General features: G+C 41.7%; 1 protein-coding gene across 2 annotated transcripts in view; it reads left to right on the plus strand.

Moving 5' to 3' along the window:
* The window catches only part of SH3RF3 (SH3 domain containing ring finger 3), a 244,821-nt gene that overhangs the window by 176,668 nt on the left and 47,655 nt on the right, over positions 1–20,498 (plus strand). For both annotated transcript variants that reach the window (XM_048327095.1, XM_048327103.1), the window contains exons 4-5: positions 5,875–6,243; positions 19,712–19,812. In XM_048327095.1, the coding sequence (XP_048183052.1) occupies positions 5,875–6,243; positions 19,712–19,812 (470 nt within the window). The remainder of the gene's footprint in view (positions 1–5,874; positions 6,244–19,711; positions 19,813–20,498) is intronic.

A 20,498-nucleotide genomic window follows, 5' to 3' on the forward strand; every position in this document is an offset into this window, starting at 1 on the left:
ACACTTTTAAATCTGAATTAACAAAACATATAAAAGATTAAAATTATAGATGCATTCAGTATGACTTGGTCAAAGAGTCTTTGTCACAAATTTGTCTGGTAATATCCCATTAGTAAGCTCTTGGAATGGCTGTGTGTCCTCTGTACTAACCTTCCGAAGAACATGTAAAGCATTAGGTAAAGTACTATGTACTTCCTCCTAGTGTCCATTTGAGTCAAAGGCTGTTTTGTTACTTGGCTACTGCAGAAGAAAGATTGTATGCTGCATTTGCCAGGAGGGATAACAGTAAGGAAAAGCTGTTTTATCTTTCTGAAAGACTACTTTTTGGGTCTGAAAATGCTTTTACAGATGGAGTCCTCTCAGGAACCCAGCAGAAACAGAAAAATCTTGTATAGGTATGCCCTTAGTTACTTAATAACCTCACTGTGCTTCAGAACATAAATTATAATAATAGCAAACTATTCTAATGAGGGCATATGAACTTAGTATTTCCTGAAAGTACCTACTCTGAAGTGAAAACGCAGTATATAAATTCAGACTGATTATTTTAATCACAAAATCAGATATGGAACTGCAAGTTGCCAAAGTCTCCGCAAGGCATAAAATAGGGATGTGCATGATCCTCTCAATATTTATGAACTGTAAAGTATAAAAATCAGCAGTCCCTAGGTGCAAGTATTTTCAATCTTTCAGGGGGACATTGTGAAGATGTTTTATTAATAATTTTAATTTTAATTTCTGTTCTGCTCAGTGGTTCCTTTCTAAAAACTTGAGCATGATATTTTTTCTTTCCAATTTTTTCTTTTGTGTTAGGTATGCAGAGGTTTGTAGGAATTTGTAACTTTTTGCTTTCAAAACTGGTTCACATCTTATACCTGTATTTCTTCTCTATATCTTCTGATCTTACACCTGTATTTGAACAGCACCATTCTTTAGCTAATAGTTTCCATAAAGATAGAAAAAAAGAGATTTTGTAGCAAATTAAATTCTTAATAAAGTGTACTTTCTGGTCCAGATTGGCTTCAGTTTATCAAAATACTGAATCCCGTGTGTAAAACTGAGATTTAAGCAATCCTTTCTTATTTAGAAAAGAATGACATTCTAGTTACACATTAGTAACACTTTGGTCTGCACAGTATCAAGAACATGCTGAAGTATATTTGTAAGCCACATAGTAGGGTCCTCTCTTTGGTAAAGCAGATGTCAGTCAGAAATTAATCCCTTTCCCAGATCTAAATTACTAGAAAGAGTATTCAATAGCACAATTGTCCTCCATCTTACAGAAGACACCACTATCAGTGAAACACCACAACCCAGGAGCTGCTGTTGTGACCATGGTGTATCACAGTGTCCCTTGGAAGTTTAAACTGGGATAGAATAATTTTGCTACTAACATGGATTAGTAAATGCACTGTTGTATTTGTCAAGGGAGATGTCGTAAAGATTAATTATTTAAATCTGACCTAAATTTCCCATGTTTCTCTCTTGTTCCATAATAATAACAACAATAAATTCCAAAGTAATAATTTTTTATTTGGACTAAACATAGAGTTAGTTATCACCCACATTGGACAAGAAGTAGATTTTCTTTACTCTTCATCCCATCTGGGGTATGTAAGTAGGTGCATAATGTTGTTCATTGAAACTGTAGTTCATTAAGTCACATTGGAATATAAAGAACATATTTGCTCCCACGTGGGGATAGCCAGTGCAGACAACAGTTTCTCTCCTGTACCCACTCATCCTTAAAAGAGAAATATGTTGAAACCCTTTACAGGTGGTCCCTTTTAAACCCATGTGTATTAGAAATTATAAGTGTGCATGTATATGTGTGCGTCCAAGCACGTGCAACAGAGACTGAGAGAAAGTCACCATATTACATTCTGCAGAAAAAGTGAGATTTATCTAGAGATTAATAAAAAATAATTTCGGCAGTGGAGACGTCCTGAGTGACGTAGCTTAATATTTGTCACCTATGTGGTAAAGTCTCGAGTAGAGTATCTAAAATAGTCATATCTAAAAGCCAGAAGAAAGAAAAAACCTCTCCCTTAGTTCATATTGCATGGGCTCTCTGCCTGGATGCTAAAGTCAGGACAGCTTGCATTATGGCAGGGCGGGGAGTATGGCTTCCTGATCCAGGCCACCAAATTTTTAATGAACAGAACATGATTACTGCTCCCATTGTAGGAAAATGTTGTTTGGAGGTGAACAAGGCTCTGTGCACACAGGTATTCCACTTGCACCTTTCTTCACTCCCAAAACCAGATGAACTGGAGCTGTCTCCAGTACAATTCCTCACAGCTGGGGAAGGTCTTCCTGAGAAATAGGCACAGTAGTTCCATGAACTGAGACTGGTGCATCCTTATCTCAGCATGCAGGACTCACAGCCCATAGTCACTGAGACCCTGTGAACACAACCCTGTCTCATCACATCTCTTGCATTATAAGGTCCCTCAGATAATATAAGGCTTGCTGTTGCAAGATTTTGCATTTCTAGACAGGACTGCAGAGCTGCTGGAAATGTTTGACTGGTTTGGCATTCAAATCCAGGTCTTATCCCTCTAAATCCTATGTCAAGTTTTCTAGGACATCCCCATTACAAAGAATGGATTTCAGGTAAAATCAGTCTTGCTGCAGTCTCAAAGGCGTAAGTCTCAAGTCACTTCGGGCTTAGCAGGACCAGAATTTCAATATAGGTTCTTTCTAGAAAAGGGATCAAAACTGAGCAAGAAAGTTGAGTTCCGGTATTAGAGATTGTCATAAGAGCTACAGACATCCAGAAATGTCAAATTCCTGACACCATCTGTGGGTCAGAACTTTCCATTAAGTTTCTCATCTGGAAGCAAATCTGCCTGAAGATCAAATGATAGACACCAGAAAGCAATGCTTGTTTACAGATTCAGAGTTTAAAATAAGAAATTTGCAATCGTGTTTATGTTTAAAAAAGGGTTTCTCAAAGTTTTTTTGTGAAGAGGCAGAACTGTTTGCTTTTACAAAGTAGTAAGCAGACTTTTCTCTGGTATTCATAGCCTATTTGGGAAGTACTTTCCAGCATCTGTGGGCAAAGCTGTTTAAAAACAGTTCACTACAAAAATAAAGTTGTAAGGCTATAAAGCATTTTTTATCTTGGCAGACCAAAATATTTTTTTCCCAGCATTTCAGGAAGCCTCTGACATTCTCAAAAGTTCATTAGCTTGACTGTTTGGGGAGGAGTGTTTTTCTGTCTTTAATCTTCTACTGATATTGAGATTAACTTTTGTTTATATCAATACAGGGCTATTTTTTATCTCTTCATGTTTAGATGCTTGCTCTCTTATTGACATTTTAACTAGGTGCTGCTTTGAACAAAAAAGTAAGGGATTCTGTTGTTTTAAAAAGAACAGCTTCAGTGTTAAACTGGATCCCAGACAGTGAGATTTATAATCTAATCCTTACAAGAGATTCAGAGCTTGATATCAAGAGCTGGAGCACTTTATTGTCCACATGTAGCATGTTGTAAAATCAGAAGTTCTAAATTTCTTTTTTTAAACTCTCTTTTTTTCTATCTTGAAGAGTAAAAATATATTCTTTTTGTTTTTGCTGTTGTTTAGCAAAAATTTCCTCACCCTCTGCTGTAGAAGAGTAATACATATTTGATAGCTTTATCCTTTTCTCCTTAATATTTCAAGTAATTCAGCTAGACTATCTCCATCAATGGGGTAAGCGGAGCTGTAACACCTACTTAAGGGAGGGGAGCCATCTGGTTTCCTTGAAACTTGGAGCCTGCTGGCAAATATTAGGTTGTACCAATTTAGAGCATGATGAAGTGGGAAATAATGGACATTTCTGAAGAATCTGAAATAGGATCAGCCGTTATCGGCAAAAATTGGCAGGTGCAGTGCACTACACTGACTGTAAGCGTGGTCTCAAGTTGGAGAGTGCAGCTGGGAAAATGACTTGCTAATTGAATGGTTGCAGGACTCCCAGCAGCTCTAAAAGTAGTGGAGCATCATTAATTGGAAGCTCTTGGTTGACTTGGTGGAAGCTGTCACAGAAAGAAGGATCCTGCAAGTTGATGTTTACTTTCTAGGTGTTAGTGTGCTTTTTGCCTGTTACACAGAATGAGTCCTTGTGGAGTCAGAAGTGCTTTCAAACTCAGGAGGACTGGCTTAAGGCTAGCAATATCCATTCTTTTATTTACAGCATGGCCACAGTGGTTGGGAGTTATAAAAACTATGCAATTACACATTTGTTTAACTGCGTGTTTCTGTTGTTATCTTTCCCTTCCCTCTCTTTTTCCCTTTTATTTTCACTTGTGTTAGGTTTCTAAATTGGCTTGGCTTAGAGCAGCAATTTTTAAAAAAATTTTTTTAAAGCCTTGGAAGACCTTGTCCTCAACTGTTTCTTGGATACTGCCATAATTCATAAAAGAAATTCTGTTGGTTATAGAAAAAAAATGGCCTAGTTTTGGTCCAGAATAGTATTACATACACCTCTGGTTTATGTGGGTCTCAGAACAGCAGTGAATGCAAAAGCACGTGTACATTAGCTGTGGCTCCCTTTTTCATATGTTGTTTTTATTCATTAAATGCAAACATATTGCAGTACATCCTAGTTTAATATAAAGGTCTGTTGGCAAAATGTGGCACTTTCCATCAGCTGTTAACACCCCTCAAGGGAAGATGTATTGGCAATGAGTGCTGTGCAGAAAGCACTGCTGAATTCAGAGTGCACTTCATGTATCATTAGTGACTGTAGCATCCCTGTGCACCTAAAATCTCTCCAGCTGTGTACGGTGTAGCTTTCCTGGATGAGTTATGAAGGCTGGGAGGTAAGAGACTTCAGTGACAGGGTTGTGCCACCCAGCATGCCTCTGGCCTGCGTAGACACGAGGTTATCTGTGAGTGTGGATTGGATGAGGAACAGCAGGCTGAAAGCTGGCCTGAGCCTCCTAGTGTGGTGTTCATGGGCTGTAGGTCAAGTGTTAAACCTTTCAAGAGAAGTGATGGTACCACTTTTTCAAGCTGGACCTGAGCAAGTCTTCCAGTGGCCATCAAGCTCTTCCAAAGTTTAGGTGAAACAGCTGGGGAAAATGCCTTCAGTTTGCATCTGCATTTGGATAACCTGTGTTAGGTGGGAGGAAGGGAGATGAAACTGGAAAGATTTGGAAGCTGTACCCTTGGATCAAAACCATGTGTGGCAAACATCAAGCACAGGCAATAGCAAATAGCAAAACATTGATGAAGAGGCTCCTGCCTCCTTCCCCAGGCTCTGACTCAGCAGCCTGGGACAAGCTATTTTGGGGAATGATGTTTTTAAATGTTGTAGCTTGATGTGGACCAATTTATGGTGCCTGGTTCTAGCCTAACTCTTCTGGATGCTTACTCTGCCTCTTTTGATCTTCCTAGCATTAACAAGTGGATGGAAATAATTCACCTGACCTCATAAATCAAATAAATTCATAGAATCATAGAATCATTTAGGTTGGAAAAGACCTCTAAGGCCATCCAGTCCAACTGTTAATTCAGCACTGCCAAGCCCACCACTAAATCATGGCCTTGAAGTGCCATGTCTTTTAAATCTTTGAAATACTTCCAGGGACAGTGATTCCACCACATTCCTGGGCAGCCTGGGCCGGTGCTTGACAACCCCTTCAGTGAAGAAATTTTTCCTAATATCCTATCTAAATCTCCCCTGGCACAACATGAGGCCATTCCCTCTTGTCCTGTCAATTGTTACCTGGGACAAAAGGCCAACCCTCACTGTGCTACAACATCCTTTCAGGTGGTTGTAGACAGAGATAAGGTCCTCACTGAGCCTCCTTTTCTGCAGTGGAGGGAACCTTATCACTCTCTACAACTCCTTTTTTATCTTTCCCTTTTCCTCCCCACGCAGCTGAATGAATCCGCCAAGCAGCTCATGGAGATGGACAAGACGTGCTCGGCTGCCGCCTCTGGCTGTGACATGCCGCTGGCGACGGAGACGGTGGCAGTGGCAGCAGCAGCGGCGGTGGGTCTGGCACCGTGCTCCACGCTGGCCGGCGCGGGGGTGGCCGGAGCGGCCCAGCGGCAGGTGGAAGGCAAGAAGAACGCCAAGAAGCGCCACTCCTTCACCGCCCTCAGCATGACACACAAGTCCTCCCAGGCCGCCAGCAACCGGCACTCCATGGAGATCAGTGCCCCCGTCCTCATCAGCTCCAGCGACCCACGGGCAGCTGCCAGGATTGGGGACCTGACCCACCTCTCCTCCAGCGCCCCAGCCCAGGTAAGGTGGGGTGGAGGTGGGATTTGGGCATCCTTAGCAGGTGGCACTCCCTTGTGTCACCTCTTCCAAAATGGCTCACCCTCGCATGAACTGGTCGCACAGTGCTGTCATCCTGATGTCACAGTACTTGGCATCTGCCATTCCCATCCTTGCATTAATCAGTGGGCAGGCGAGAGAAGCCGGAGGATAAGGCCAAATTGGATTCACAATACTGCAACATTTTAGAAAACAAAAAGTAATCCTACAATTTGTTAGAAGTAACACCAGTTTCTGTTGTAGAAAGGAGTAATTTTGAGTGATCCCATTACCCTGAACATATCTGTTACTCTGCAGGGTACTCTGCAGGGTAGCAATGTCAGTATGAAATTCACACACTGGGGATAAAAAAAGATTTTTGGAATAATTATTTCTGTACAGATCACTGGAGGATGGGCAAATGTGCTATACTTTGACAAGTGTTGTACCCAACAGGTAGCTGCTGTTCAGAAAAACCCAAGTTTTTAAACCATCACACATGCTGAGGGTGCAGCCCTCTCCATCTTTGCCCCTCTCAAAGGAGGATGCAGAAGAGCATCCTCCCAGACATCCCCACAGGTCCCAAAAAGAGCTTCTAAGTGGCTGCTTCTGAGGGCCTGGCAGAAACAGGAGCAAAACTCACCAGAGGAGCACTGAAACCCTTTGCAATTGCCCGCTGTTTCTATGGATAAGGAAATCCAACTGGCAATTTGCAGTTAGAAGGTGTAGAAGAGAAGGGAGAATAGTCACAGTCCCGAAACTCTTCTACCTAAGCTTTCTTGCCCAGTCATCTACACACTGTGTGTGCAGATTAGCACCCACAGGTGTTTTGTAGACCAGTTACTCATATTCTGTGCTGCTTGTTAGTGCCAAGATAACCTAAGCAAGGCAGGGTCTTCCCATGCATCATTTCTCTGCTGAAAAAAGCCATCCCCGCAGCTTGTTTAGGTTGCGAAACTTCTAACAATAAACCTGTTAGGAGTCAGACCAGAGCAGCCTCTCTCTTCCTTTGTCTCCGAGCTAACGCGAGCCGATCCCATCGGCTCCTGCCGTGTTCCCTCTGCAAAGAAGCCAGCGAGCCAGCCCAGCCAGCAGCTCCCTTCCTGATGCCGAAGTCGCTTCAGTGACGCACAGAAGTAACGCAGTTGGACTCTCTCTGACCGAGGGTTCACCAGAGCTCGTGCCTCGAGCACAAGAACTGCGTTAGTGACCCGTATCATGAGCCCCAGGCCCCTGCAGCACAGGTTTGCGAGGACACTGGGGGAGGCAGGGTGGCTGCATGCATGCTATGTGTGCTGCAGGGCAGCCAAAACTATACTGAGGGGACGCTGCCACAGTGGAGCAGTACCCCCTGCTCCTGCCTCAGCTGCTCAGCTCCCTCCACTGCCCATCCACATATAGGGGCCAGAGAGGCAGTTCAGTCCAACTGTAATAGCACTGATTCCTTGAGTGTTCCACATGCCTTTTCCAGGAAGGGTTTCTGTGGTGTAAGCTCTTCCCCCTTTCAGCCCCCAGCAGAAGAGTGGAGGTGAGGATGTGGCCCCCACACAAAGCAGCATGGGTGTCAAGATGTACTGGGACATCTGTGAAGCAGCACAAGCACTACACATGAGGGAGGGTCCCAAACTTGTCAAGTAAATGACACCCGGGTTTTTGGCACTGAGAGTGACTCATTTGGACTTTACAGAGATGTGATAGACAGTGGGTTTTCTTTTCCTGTGCTAGTCAAGAGAAACACAACACACACCCTTTTTTGTTAGAGTCATGTGAAAACTCATTCTGAGCTAGTAAACCACAAAAGTTAGACCATGAAACAAAAAGTGCTGTGATTATTCTCCCCTGTTTTAACAGAACAACTGGTATGCAAAACCTCACTGATTACTCAAACAATTTTGTCATTTGCACACAAGTGGTAGAGGACAAGAAGGGCCTGGTGTTCCCGGTGACAAGTTATGATTATCAAAATCCAGCCCACAGGAAGGTTGGTTGGGTCCTTTGCAGCAGATGGGAAGACATGTAATTGGTGCCATGGTCAAAAGCTCATCTAAGGCTGGGTTGTAATGAAGCCCAAGGTGGGAAGAGGTTTGGGGAGTGGTTCTGCCTCAGGGCATAGAGCCAGTTTGCAGACAAGGCAGCTGAGCACATGCCTCTGTCACTGCTGGTCAAAACTGTCTTTCCCAAAATCCAGACAGGGGAAGAAGAGTCTTGGTGGCTCAGATCAACCTTAGCAAAAAGAGGCTTCCCTTTGTCAAAAAGTATCATCGCACCTTGTCACCTCAAGAGTGACATTTACATGTATGAATACATATCTCTGCTTTTGGGAACTTTGCTTTCTAATTTGAGGGATTTAAACATTTTGCTTTGAAAACTTTGCAATGAATGTGGATCTATAGGGGAAAAAAATGGGGCTGAAGTTTTCACTATGTTCTCTTGACTGTAAGAGCAGCCTTCAGAAAAATGCTTGTAAGAGTAGCAATAAAATCACAAGAGCTACCAACATGAATTCACCATCTTTTAAGCCTTCTTAGCTAGGTCTACAAAAAATACAGAATTTGTGTCTTACCAAATGTAAAGTGCAGCTATATTTATATTACTATTAATCCCATAATAATAGAGGTTACATTTTAATTAAAAATGTCAGAAATTCAGTCCCTTCTCTGCCATCTGCTAAGACATGACATGGCTCTGAAGCAATTAATGATGCTTCAGCCTTAGACAGAACATCAGTTCAGCACTTTTCTTTTATTCACATGGCTGAACGCCAGCCAGAGTAGCATAAACAATTGGCCCCATGAGTTCTTACATCAAGACATTCAGGGCAGTGAGAATCTTGTCTTCAGATTTTTTGCTCTAAAATGCATTTGGCATTTCTAAGGTAAATGCCCTGTATGTCTTGCTCAGGGTTTGACATCTTGACAAATCTGCAAACTGATTCTACTTCTGCTTCAGAAGTGCTCAGGGGCATTGCTGAGAGCATGGGCAGGTTGGTAGGAAGGCTGTGCATGTAGCTGCCAAACTTACCAGTGAGCTCTGGTACAGGAAGATGTCTCACCTTTCCTTTCCTCACTTGAAGAGGAACCTCTCTGTCCTGCATGTCATTGTCACATCCCTCGAGTGGTTCTCTCTGTAACCATCTCAGGCCCTTGCTGGTTTGCAACACCAAATTCAGCCAAAGCTTATTCCTTATAGGGGAAACAACAAATTTACAGTTTCAGTATCTAGCAAATTAATGCCTTTTTTTTTAGAATGTCAATTTGGTTTATTGTGTCATTATATCACATCCTTTACATTTCCAGGCACTTTTTCATTGTTTATTTAATAGATCTCTTCATAAAAAGAAATAAAGGAATTTTGTTCAGTTTAGTAGGTATGAGTTTCTCTGGAACATATCAGGATTGGTATTTAGCTTGCAGGGGGATTTTGAAAAAGTTCAACGCAGTTTTCTTATAGCCTGTCCTTTGAACAAGCAGAATTCAATTATGGGAGTTCTTGAATGGCATCCAGTCCCCTACCTCAAGGCAACCGGCTGGTGCCCAGCAAAAGAGTCTCCTCAAAACAAGCATCCGTTTTCCTTGTAGACCTGAGGCACCTACATCTGGAGCACCTGCTTCCTCTCTGCTGACAGGAGAAGAAACAGAGATATCTAGGGCTTTCTGCCTAAGTTACTGCAGGAACTTAAAATTTAGGTGCAAATTTTACATGTTTCAGTAAATGTAGCATATATTTCACCCCTTAGAAGTTATTTCATGCATAGTACTTTATTCTTGTGGTTTTTGTCAATTCTTGTGAATTGAAACCAGACTTCCACACTGAGCTGACATGTTTTATGTTTTTATAAGTCGTTAGATTATTATAAGCCTCCAGGAGGGCACAGATTTCTACATATTGTGCACTGACATGCAGACCAGACTATGAAATCACATGTCTTGAAAGCAGTTCTGCATATCATTAATTTAATAATCTAAGACTGCAGGCCTTCCATAATGTGTTCATTGTTCTTTAAGCAGAACCACCTCAGCTGTTTTCCAAAAGCCAAGATGTATTTTGAAATGAATAATGGTTTTAAAAAACATCTTAACTGACTGCAAACTTAGGGATGCTTGAAAGGTAGAATAATCAACTTCAAGTCACCTCAGCTGGATAAAATAGTGACTGGAATTCCACAACAGCCAGGATATAAAGCATTTCATTTAAAAGAGGCAATGCTGGAATCTTAATTTTGCCTGCAACTAAATTTGCTTGTATGCTTTTTGCTGCATGCTGAGCATCACTCATTAAATGTAAGATCTCCATCTGAAAGGTAATAGTGCCTGTCCATCATGCAGAATGTCCTATCATACTGGCAAAACAGATTTTTATTGAAGATGTAAGTAGTGCTGCAGGCCTGAGATGGAGCTGAAGCTGAATTAGGTTACGGGTGCAGAGGAGCAGTAACTGAGACTCCTTGGGGAGTGGGGAAGGTCCCCCTGGAAAGTAATCATGTCTAGGCCTCAGATGGCTTGTCTTGCTTCCATTTTCACCCCTTATGAATTATTCGTCCCTGCTAGTTGAAAAGGTCATGGGTCAGTACTGCTCCAAATCCCCTGGATTTTGACAGAAAAAGCATCTCATGAATAATGAAGCATGGCTTTGTGCACACCAGGGTAACAGCTGAGTGAGGAGGAAAGGATCCTCCCCACAGAAGGAACTTCTGTGTGTGTTTTGAACAACTCATCACCATGCACAAGAAGTCAATTTGTATCTGCAAGTATTAGTACAAGCTCCTAACCAGAGGACACATGTTCAGGAAAAGCTGAGAACAATGTCTTGCACGCTCCCAATCCCAAAGAGTGACAGTATTTGAAATGAAAAATGTTCCTTGAAGTGTCTTGCTATATAAATCATTTGGAAGTGTGTCCTTATCAGTCATTTAGAAATGCTGAATTTTAGCTGAGAAAATGTAATAGCAGAACTCTGGTTGAGCCTTGACTGATAACCTAAATGTGCTGACCATGAGAGGCATACAGATTATACCTAAAATCCAGAGACTAAAAATGAACCTTGAATTTTCAAGTGCACAACAAGCTCTGAGAAAATAAGTCAAATTCAGGTATTTTTCAGCTTTGGCTAGGAGTCCAAATTCTGTCCAACCTGCTGTGTTGCTGGCTGTGAATGACAACTGACTGGACATGAGAGTGAGACAGGTGAAACCAAGGGCAGCTACTTCAGGAGGCTGCACCAGTCAAAGTGGCAAAAGAGAAGAAATATTGGTCCAACCTGTCTTTCTGTCATTTAGATCAAAATATGTCATGAAAAATGCATAAGAGCCTTTGCTGAGGCTAACATAAACTAATTAATTGTCTTTGTACATTTTCAATTCTACTCATAGTTATTTATAATTGCTTCCAGACATTGCCTGTTCTAAATAACTTTTATCTTGTTGGGTGGCATTGTAGGTGGGAAGGAGTTAACTTCTTTTAAACAGAAAGTTTTAGGCAGGAATGTAAGCAGCTTTTTTTTTTTTTTGCTACCAATAGATCTCTGAATATACTCTGTGCATATTGGGATATATTACATTTGTCAAAACTGTTGCAAATGAGACTCATGAGCTGACTCAGTCTATGGATTGATTACATAAGCTACCAGGAATCCAGGTCAAAGCAAAATTGTCATTAGGGAACTACCAGGTTAGAGACAGTGTCTTCTCTTTTTCCTTTAATATGCCTTATCACAAATACATTTTTAAAGATTTTTCAAGAACCACAAAAAACCTAATTTTTTACAGGAACTAGAAAGAGAAATTTGTGCTTTAGAAGGGTTAGTCAAGTGTGCATAAAATCCCATTGCCTGTAAAAGAAAAACAATCTGTTTTTTTCCACATGCTCCTCAGGGTAATATTTTGCTACTGAAATAATTTTTGCACACAGCTAATCTTGAGGCTTTATGGTACCTGCCAGTCAACTACTGGTTTGGAAGTCTCAAGAGCAAGTGAGACACTGTCTTGGTATTTACCCCATACCATAAATCCTCTTCATCCGGTACATGCTATGTGTACATGTATGACATTTGAGCAGAAATTACTAAAGTGTGTATTTTCCTCTTTTTTTTTGCTTGGAGGCTTTGTTTATTTGTTTATCGCTATTTTCTCCCTGGAGGGGGACTTCCTACAGGAGGCATTGCACAGGATCCTGATGAGTTTGTTGTACAGTTATCAAAAGGACAATTAAGAGTGTGGGATTAAGTGAACATCATTTGGAGGTCAGGCTTTCACTTGAAGCTTTCCTATGTCTCTGCATTTGATTTTTCATGTTCTTTGATCCCAGAATTGCAAGAAACTATTTACTATAAACCTATTTAAAATCTTGTGGTGGAGAGCTATACCCTGGTGCTCAGTGCTGAAGGGGTTAGTCTGAGAGAAACAAGGCTGAATAAAATATAATTCTCATGATGCTCATCCACACGATGCCTAATTAGTCCTCATTTGGGGGAACTGAGAAGCTGCGAGCCAGAATAATCAGTGCTTTTATGGATGGTAATGTCAGATGAATCTTCGGAAGAAAATGACAAGAAGTTACGGGGTTTTTTTCTTCTAACTTTCAGACATCGTTAGCCTGCAGGATAGTGGAAATGGAAGCTTGGGAAATTAATTTAGTTGACTTCTCCAGCTCTCTGCATAGCTCTATGAGCTACTGAGAGAAGACATGGTTTAGAGTTTTTGGTCTATTACAAACCAAAAATAATCAGGGCCAACCTGGTGCCAGAACAAGCCTGCATAATATTCTGCCTCACCTTCATCCACAGCAGCAGATACTTACAGGTTGTAAGAACCCCTCAGTAAATCATATAAATTTAGCTCCAGTTTTTGCAGGAAGGAACTGGGTATTTATGCAGCTATTTATGCAGCTGCAGCTGTTATCCTGCACATTTGTTTGTTTTTCACACACACTGTTAAGGAAAAAAAAAATTCTTCCTCTAGAATTGAGAAGTCCATTTCAGCCCCCACTGCGATAATTAGCATTTGATGAGGCTGCTTGATCTTGCATGTAACACTTTTCATCAATACTTGGTGGCACTGCCATGCATTAAGTGCTAATACATTATCTCTAGGAACATTAAGGTCCAGAGTGATTGCCACAGTCATTGTTTTATGGAGTCAGCAAATTAGAGAAACAAGTCACAGGAGTCTTAAAGACCATCACCCTGTTTTCATGATACTTCCAGAGGACGGTATGTCAACTTATGCAAGTTGAATGGGTGTTTTTCTCTTATTTTAAAGTAATATTAAAGAGAAATTTAAAGTAAGCTGTAAATATGCATTTGAGACATTAAAAGAATTTTTCCTGAGAATTAATGAATGTGATAAGTGCCCTGTGGTGAGAGAGGGTTGGATTTTCTTTGAAGTCAAAACTGAGAATTCTGGTTGGTGATTTTCTAGATGGTAAGAACATTCGTCTGATAGCAACAATTATTTCTCAGTGAAGGCTACTGCAACCTGCAATATCATTGTACTCTGTTCCTAGTTTTATCACTGTCTTCTTGACTTCTATTCCACTCAAAGACTGAGTCCCTTGCTTTTGCAAGGCACTTCACTAACCCCTACAGGCACCATGTCTTTTCAAATTAAACCACAAATGTGGCCTTAAAGTACTGGTGAAAATCTGAAGTAAATCTGCAAGGGAAAAAAAATATAATTTATGCTGGAAACCCGAACTAGTAATTCTTATGCTTTCATAAAGGTGTGGATGGGAAAAGAGAAAGGGAATGAATTTGAGATGTTTCAGCCCAGATGAGCTGTGGGGGGGAGTTGTGTTTCACTGGTCACAGGGAACCTGTTGCGTTTACGGGAGGAAAAAAGCAAAAAGTCCCTTCATATTACTCTCCAGTTCACAGGTACATAATCACCTACTACACCAGAGTAGCTGGTGGTAAAAACAGAGGGCACACGTGAGCTGGGAGTGAAATACCTGTCATGCAGCACCATCGTGCCTGTGTGTGTAGTCTGGAAGTTTTACTCAAGATTTAGCCTTGCACAGTACAGGTGGTGCTGCTGTGTTACCAATGGTCACAAAGAAGCAGAAATTAGTGCAGAAGGATCCGGAGGTGGCTTTCAGCATGCCTTTGTGCAACCGCTTTTCCCTGCTGGCTGGCATCTGGGTCTGTAGTGCCCAGAGGAAGAGAAGAGCTGCTGCTGTTGAGCTGAAACAGTGGTAAGTGGTGCTTGGAGGATGCAGATTGAAGTAGGAGCATGAAGAAGTTGGATTTGGCTGTTCAGTGGCCTAAATGGGATCAGAGTTGGCAGTGTCTAGTTCAGAAAACTGCATGCCACCATTAGAGTAAACGGCCTCCTAATCAGGAGGTGTGCTACATGTGATCACCCAGCAGGTCACATCTGGAAATTCAAAGGCCAAATGTTTAAAGGTATTAGAGGCTCATAAGGATAGAGAGGAGCACCAAATGGTATTTTCAGAAGTGACTCCTGTTACTTAAATTGCAATAAAATCTATGGGAATCAGGCAGTGAAGTACTTAATGCTTCCTGAGAAAACTCTGCAAGGTGCTTGTTTTTATCAGTACGTGCCTATGTGCCTCTTAAAATCCTGGCTGTCAGAGACATCTCCTACCCATAGGGCTTTAGCAATGCTGAGTAGCAGAGATGGAAGGATTAAGACACAAATGCTGCAGTGTTTGAGCCCTCCCTGTGTAATGTCTGTGCATGGCTCTATTTGTGTGTCTGGTGCCACAGGAAGATGGATTATGTGGGGACATGCCATCAGAAAGCAAGGATGTGGCACACAGACTTCCTAAAAGGTATCAAAGCAGAGAACAAGAAAATCAGAGCATTGTCTTGGATTCCCATTCCCCTGAGCAGATGAAGAGGAAAGGAGGACATGTTTAGTACCTTCTTTCTTAGATCACAGTAGCAAAAGTACAACCTGGCTCTAGGGCTAAATAAAGAAGGAAAACAAACTAAGTCCTGCTACCAGCTGTGATGGAGAAAGGCCTGCTGTGTTCTCCAGGAGGATTATTGGTATTACTGGTAACTGGAGAGATGCACATAAAATTGTGTGAATGAAGAGTAGGAAAGGTAAACTTCCAACACAGATAATCAAAAGACTAAAGAAATAGATTATTCTTTTGCAAAAAACAGTCTCTTCAAAATCTTATTGCAAATACTATCTTGCAAAATAATCTAGCAATATTGTATTTTATAATATGAGCTAATTAGTGATACATACAAGAAACAACAGGACCTTGAAAGAGTCAGCTTAGAAAGCCTTCACCAACTGTGTCATGGACTGTAGCTTAAATGCAAAGCTGGTGAACATTCAGATGCATAGTAGCAATCAAGCAGCCACCAAGAGAATCTAGCAAGGAGCACAGAGACACATGAAGCTGCAGAGCAGAATACCTGTGTGACAGTAAACGTCAAGATGTGAACGGAGAAGCTGAATTCAATGTGTGGAAGGCCAGCAGGTCCTGTGGAGTAAAACTTGATTATGAAAAGCAGGGTCATAGACAGACTGGAAAGTACACAGTCATGTCAAAGCCTGTGGGGAGAACAGCTAAAGAAAAACCAGAGCACAATCAAGAAGCAGGCACTGATTTAGAGTTTGGATGTATAGGATACTAGGCTGTGCAAAGTGGCAAAAATGAATGGTTTGTAGGTGCCAGGCTGGCACCAGATGTAAGCAAGCAACTGAATGTCAGGTAGATAGATATATCCAGAGCTATGGAGGTATCTTTGGGATTATTCAAGGGAAGAAAGCAAAGTTGTCATCCAGCAACAGTGAATGGCAGTTACATGATTTCTTAATCCCTTGGACTGTATGTTAGTACAAGCATGATAGAAAGCACTTGAGATCATGCTTCAGTAATATAGAAGACACAGAAGGCCCCATTGTCAGTGCAAACAGGTAAATAGATGATGCTTTGACAGCTGCTCTGCTGTCTGGGCTTGAACTCATCTCTCTGCAGAGTCAGCCAGGCTTAGCCCAGGGTGCCTGCAGTGGTCACTCCAGGCTGGGGTAGCTGCATCTCTGCAGACTGACTTTGCTGCAGTGTGCAGAGGGAGGATCATAGGAGCTAAGGAAAGGTTAGCATGTGTCTTACAAAAAGATGAAGCATTGGTCAGCTCCCAGAGCTCGGTATCATTGCTAGCAGTGGAATGAGTCCCGTGACTTGGAGTGCTGGCACCAGGGGCTACAGGCTTCAGAAGCAGGCAGGGCAGGTGAGGGGGAGGTGTGGCACTATAAGTAAGGGAGATGTTTGATTGCACAGCCCTTAGAGTTAGTGACAATGTGGTGAAGAGCTTCTGGGTGAAGATTAGAGGAAAGGAAAACAAAGCAGATATTGTAGAGGGTGTTTTACTACTGACTGCCCAGCTGGGATGTAAGCACCAGTGAATCATTCTATAAGCAATTAGGAGAACTCTCTGGATCAGTAGCCCTTGTCCTTATGGGAGACTTCAACTTCCCAGATGTCAACTGGAAATATCATACTTCTGTGACAAGTCTTGGAAATTCTTGAGGTTTACAGGAAAAAACTGCTTGTCATTCATACGTAGTGAGCCAACTAGGAAAGATGCCCTCCTGGACTTGCTATTTGTGAATAGAGAAGGACTCATGAGGGATGTGACAGTAGGTGGCTGTCTTGGCTACAGCGTTCATGAAATGGCTGAGTTTAAGATCTGCACTGTAAAGACAAAAAAGGATGGCAGAGTTGCTACCCTGGACTTCTGAGAGCAAACTTTATGCTGTTTGGGGAGTTATTTAGCAGAGTGCCCTGGGAATCTGCTTTTAAGGACTTCAGAGTCCACATGTGCTGGTCAGTCTTTAAGATTCACCTTTCAGAAGCACAGGAGCAGCCAACTTCACCCTGTTGTAAGTCAAGCAAGCAGAGCAGAAGACCAGCTTGGCTGAACAGGGAACTCCTTGTGTAGGTCGGGAGGAAACAGAAACTGTATGACCCCTGGAAGCCAGGTCAGGTTTCTCGGAAACCTGAGTACAGAGCTGTGGTTCATTTGCACGGGGAGAAGACATGAAAGACCAAAGCTCAGTTAGAGTTGAAACTGGGCAGTGCTGTTTCAAATAACAAAAAGGGTTTTTTTTTCAGATGAGGTGTAAAGAAAATATTGGACTGACACTTGGTGAAGGTGGTCATCTGACTGTGTTTGGCTAGTTTGGAGAGAAGGAGGCTGAGGGGTTCCCTTACTGCTCTCCACAGCTTCCTGAGGAGAGGAAGCAGAGAGGGAGGTGCAGAGCTCTTCTCACTCGTGTCCACTGAGAGGATGCATGGGAATGGTTCCAAGCTGCCCCACAGGACATTCAGACTGGACATTAGGAAGCATTTCTTTACTGAGAGGGTGGTCAAACTCTGGAACAGGGTTCTTAGAAAAGTGGTTGATGCCCCTAACCTGTCAGTGTTTAAGAGGCATTTGGACAATGCCCTTAATTGGTCAGCCTTGAAGTGGTCAGGCAGTTAGACTAGATACTTGTTGCAGGTCACTTCCAACATAAATATTCTATTCTACTATATTCCATTCTGTCCTATCCTATCCTATCCTATCCTTTCCTGCTGTGATCTTCTCTGCCTTTATAGTTGCATCCTGAGGCTGTTCATTCAGGTCTGGTTTTTTCATGAGGTAAAATCAAAATTTTCTTTCCTAGCAAGGAAGGGTGGGGACTGATGCATTTTCTGTTTTCTTAGAGACAGCTTCTCTAGTCCAGAGCAGGCATACAGTGGTAGCACAACATGAAGAAGTTTGAACCGGTTGATTTCTCACTTACCTCTTGGATGAGGCAGCTGCCAGGTGTCTCAGCCCAACATCTTCTGCAATCCCTAACCCCGTTAACCAGCTCAACACAACAAATGAGGGATCATTCTCCAGCTATCACTAAATTTTTTAGTGGGTTGGTGTGTTTTTCTGTAAGTTGATACTAGCTCACTGACGTGACAGGCAGTATTAATAAAGCCTTAGTCACAGAGCTGGAAAGAATGCTTTTTACACATAGGACCAAGAGCTGCCTGGATCCTTCTTTGTTTGAGCAAGCAGCCAGAAAGTTAGAGGAAATAATGAGAAAAAGGAGATGTACTTGTCAATACAACTTCATGATTGAGTGTAGATGTTGGTGAGAGATGAGACATCTTGCTGCTTTTTGCCAAAAGCTATGGAATCACAGTGCAGTGTCTCCATGTTTTGCTGCACGATTTCCTAATCATACTGTGTTCATACACAGTAAAGCAATATAGCTCAGCAATGCGCTGTCAAGACAGAACACTAGTAATTATGTGGCTTCTTTGGAATGAGGCAACCTTGAAATCCAGTAATTAAGTAGCAATGTGTGTCTTGGTTTAACTCCATGTCGTGGTTTAATTCAGTGTCATTTTTAAGTTCAAAAATTGTCCCTATGTTTGTGTTCCAAAAATCAGTATTTACTGTTTATTAGATAGAATTTTGAAACAGGAAAGCTGTAGTGGAGGCCTGTGAACTGCTCAGAATCTTTGCCGTGTGTAACACACTCTGCCTGAACCTGCAATTTCTGCGTATTGGTTCCTACTTTGTGGAGCCATTCTGCATATGGACGTGCATACAGCATATGGTTAGACTTACTAAAGAAGCTTTTTGCTCAAGTAAGCCACTGCAAGTCCCATCAGCCCAGCTCTGCCCTGTCTGCAGTGAAGATCTGTTGCTACAGGCCTTGGCATTAGTTCAGGAGACATTTCTAGTCAGGATTCATTTTTGACATAGATGAATGAGGACTTTGGTGAAACAACTCAAAAAGAGATTGCCCTACATAAATTGGCTGAGCATTAGGCTTTGAGAAATGAATGATTACATTTAGAATTGCCTTTCACATTAATAGCTGGAGAAGACCTGTCCAGCTGTCTATATGAGAGTGGAGATTTATTTTCTGAGGTAAAAGTGGAGTGAACTACTTTCTCCATCCAGAGAAAGTTTTGGGTTGGGTAGTCACCTTTTTTTGAAGGAGAAGAATATTCCTGATGATAAAAAGAATATATAGAAATGAGACTGCATTTTGGAAGTTGAATAGTATCTTCTCCTCCAGAGATCCACAGCCATTAACCAAAAGAGTACCAATTTAAAAACAAGTTTTTGAGGGAAAAAGGTTACTTTTATCAGAGAAAGTACTATTGCAGAGATGCACATGCTGAGCTGACTTTACAAAGCAGTTAAGTAGTTTTACATTGTAAAACTTTTAAGATCTCCATACAACATACAACTAAAATTTCTTTTGACAGGTACATGGAAATTCTGCTAATCCTTTGTGTCAGAAATGTATTTTTGGAATGTGTAAGGTTAGAATACGTCTTTTTGAATGCAGTATCATGAAGTTAGAAAAACTAGGAATTTATAAAATATGTGGTTTTTTCCTCTGTGCCTTCACCCCATAGAAATTTAGGAAATGAAGGGCTTCATCTTAAATCCTTGTGTGTTCTTCTTTGTGTATTTTCAGGATTCCTCTTTGATTGGAACAGCCACAGTGGCTGGTCCCAGGACAAGTGCAATAATTGGAGATCAGGGAACACCACCGAAGGTCCAGCTCCCCCTCAATATGTAAGCAGCTCCTCTCAGTCACTGTGTACTCTTTGTTTCCAATTGTGTGTGCGTGCGTGCGTGTGTGTGCTTGAAACCTGAATGCCCAAATCTCAGCTCACGTGCATTCTGAGAAGAGAGACTGAAATTTCAAACATGAGGCAGCCCCTGCTGAAATTCAAAAACTAATAGAGGAGGGCAAGACTTCCCCCTTTCTGTGTGAGCCCTTTTAGACTTTATTTATTAAAGCTGTATGGATCACTGTGAAGCAAACTGAATACCTCTGAGCTAGAGAAAATCTTCCTTCATTTAAAGCTCTTACAAAGGTGTAGTCCCACAGAATCAAACACCTGATATATTCATCATTAACCAGAAAAAATGACCCAGTTGCATTTTTGTGCCATCAACAACAAATGAACAAAGGCAATGAATGAACTTCACATCTTTGGCATATGGTCTTATTGAATAGTCCATAGAATAACAGAAGGTTTACAGAACAAAAAGAGTGGACTTCATTATAGCAAGCCTCTTCTAGCCTCGTTGGTTTATCTGATACTTGTCTAGTTAAACTACTGAACCCTTTCCTCTCAACACATAGACCTTTTAAAAGCAGGACAACTATACACACACACACATATGCACATCCATATTTTTTGGGTTTTATGATATGGCTAAAATAAGGTCTGAATTCACAAAATCCTAAAAAT

Source organism: Corvus hawaiiensis, chromosome 2, assembly GCF_020740725.1.
Source record: "Corvus hawaiiensis isolate bCorHaw1 chromosome 2, bCorHaw1.pri.cur, whole genome shotgun sequence".
Taxonomy (NCBI): Eukaryota; Metazoa; Chordata; class Aves; order Passeriformes; family Corvidae; genus Corvus; species Corvus hawaiiensis.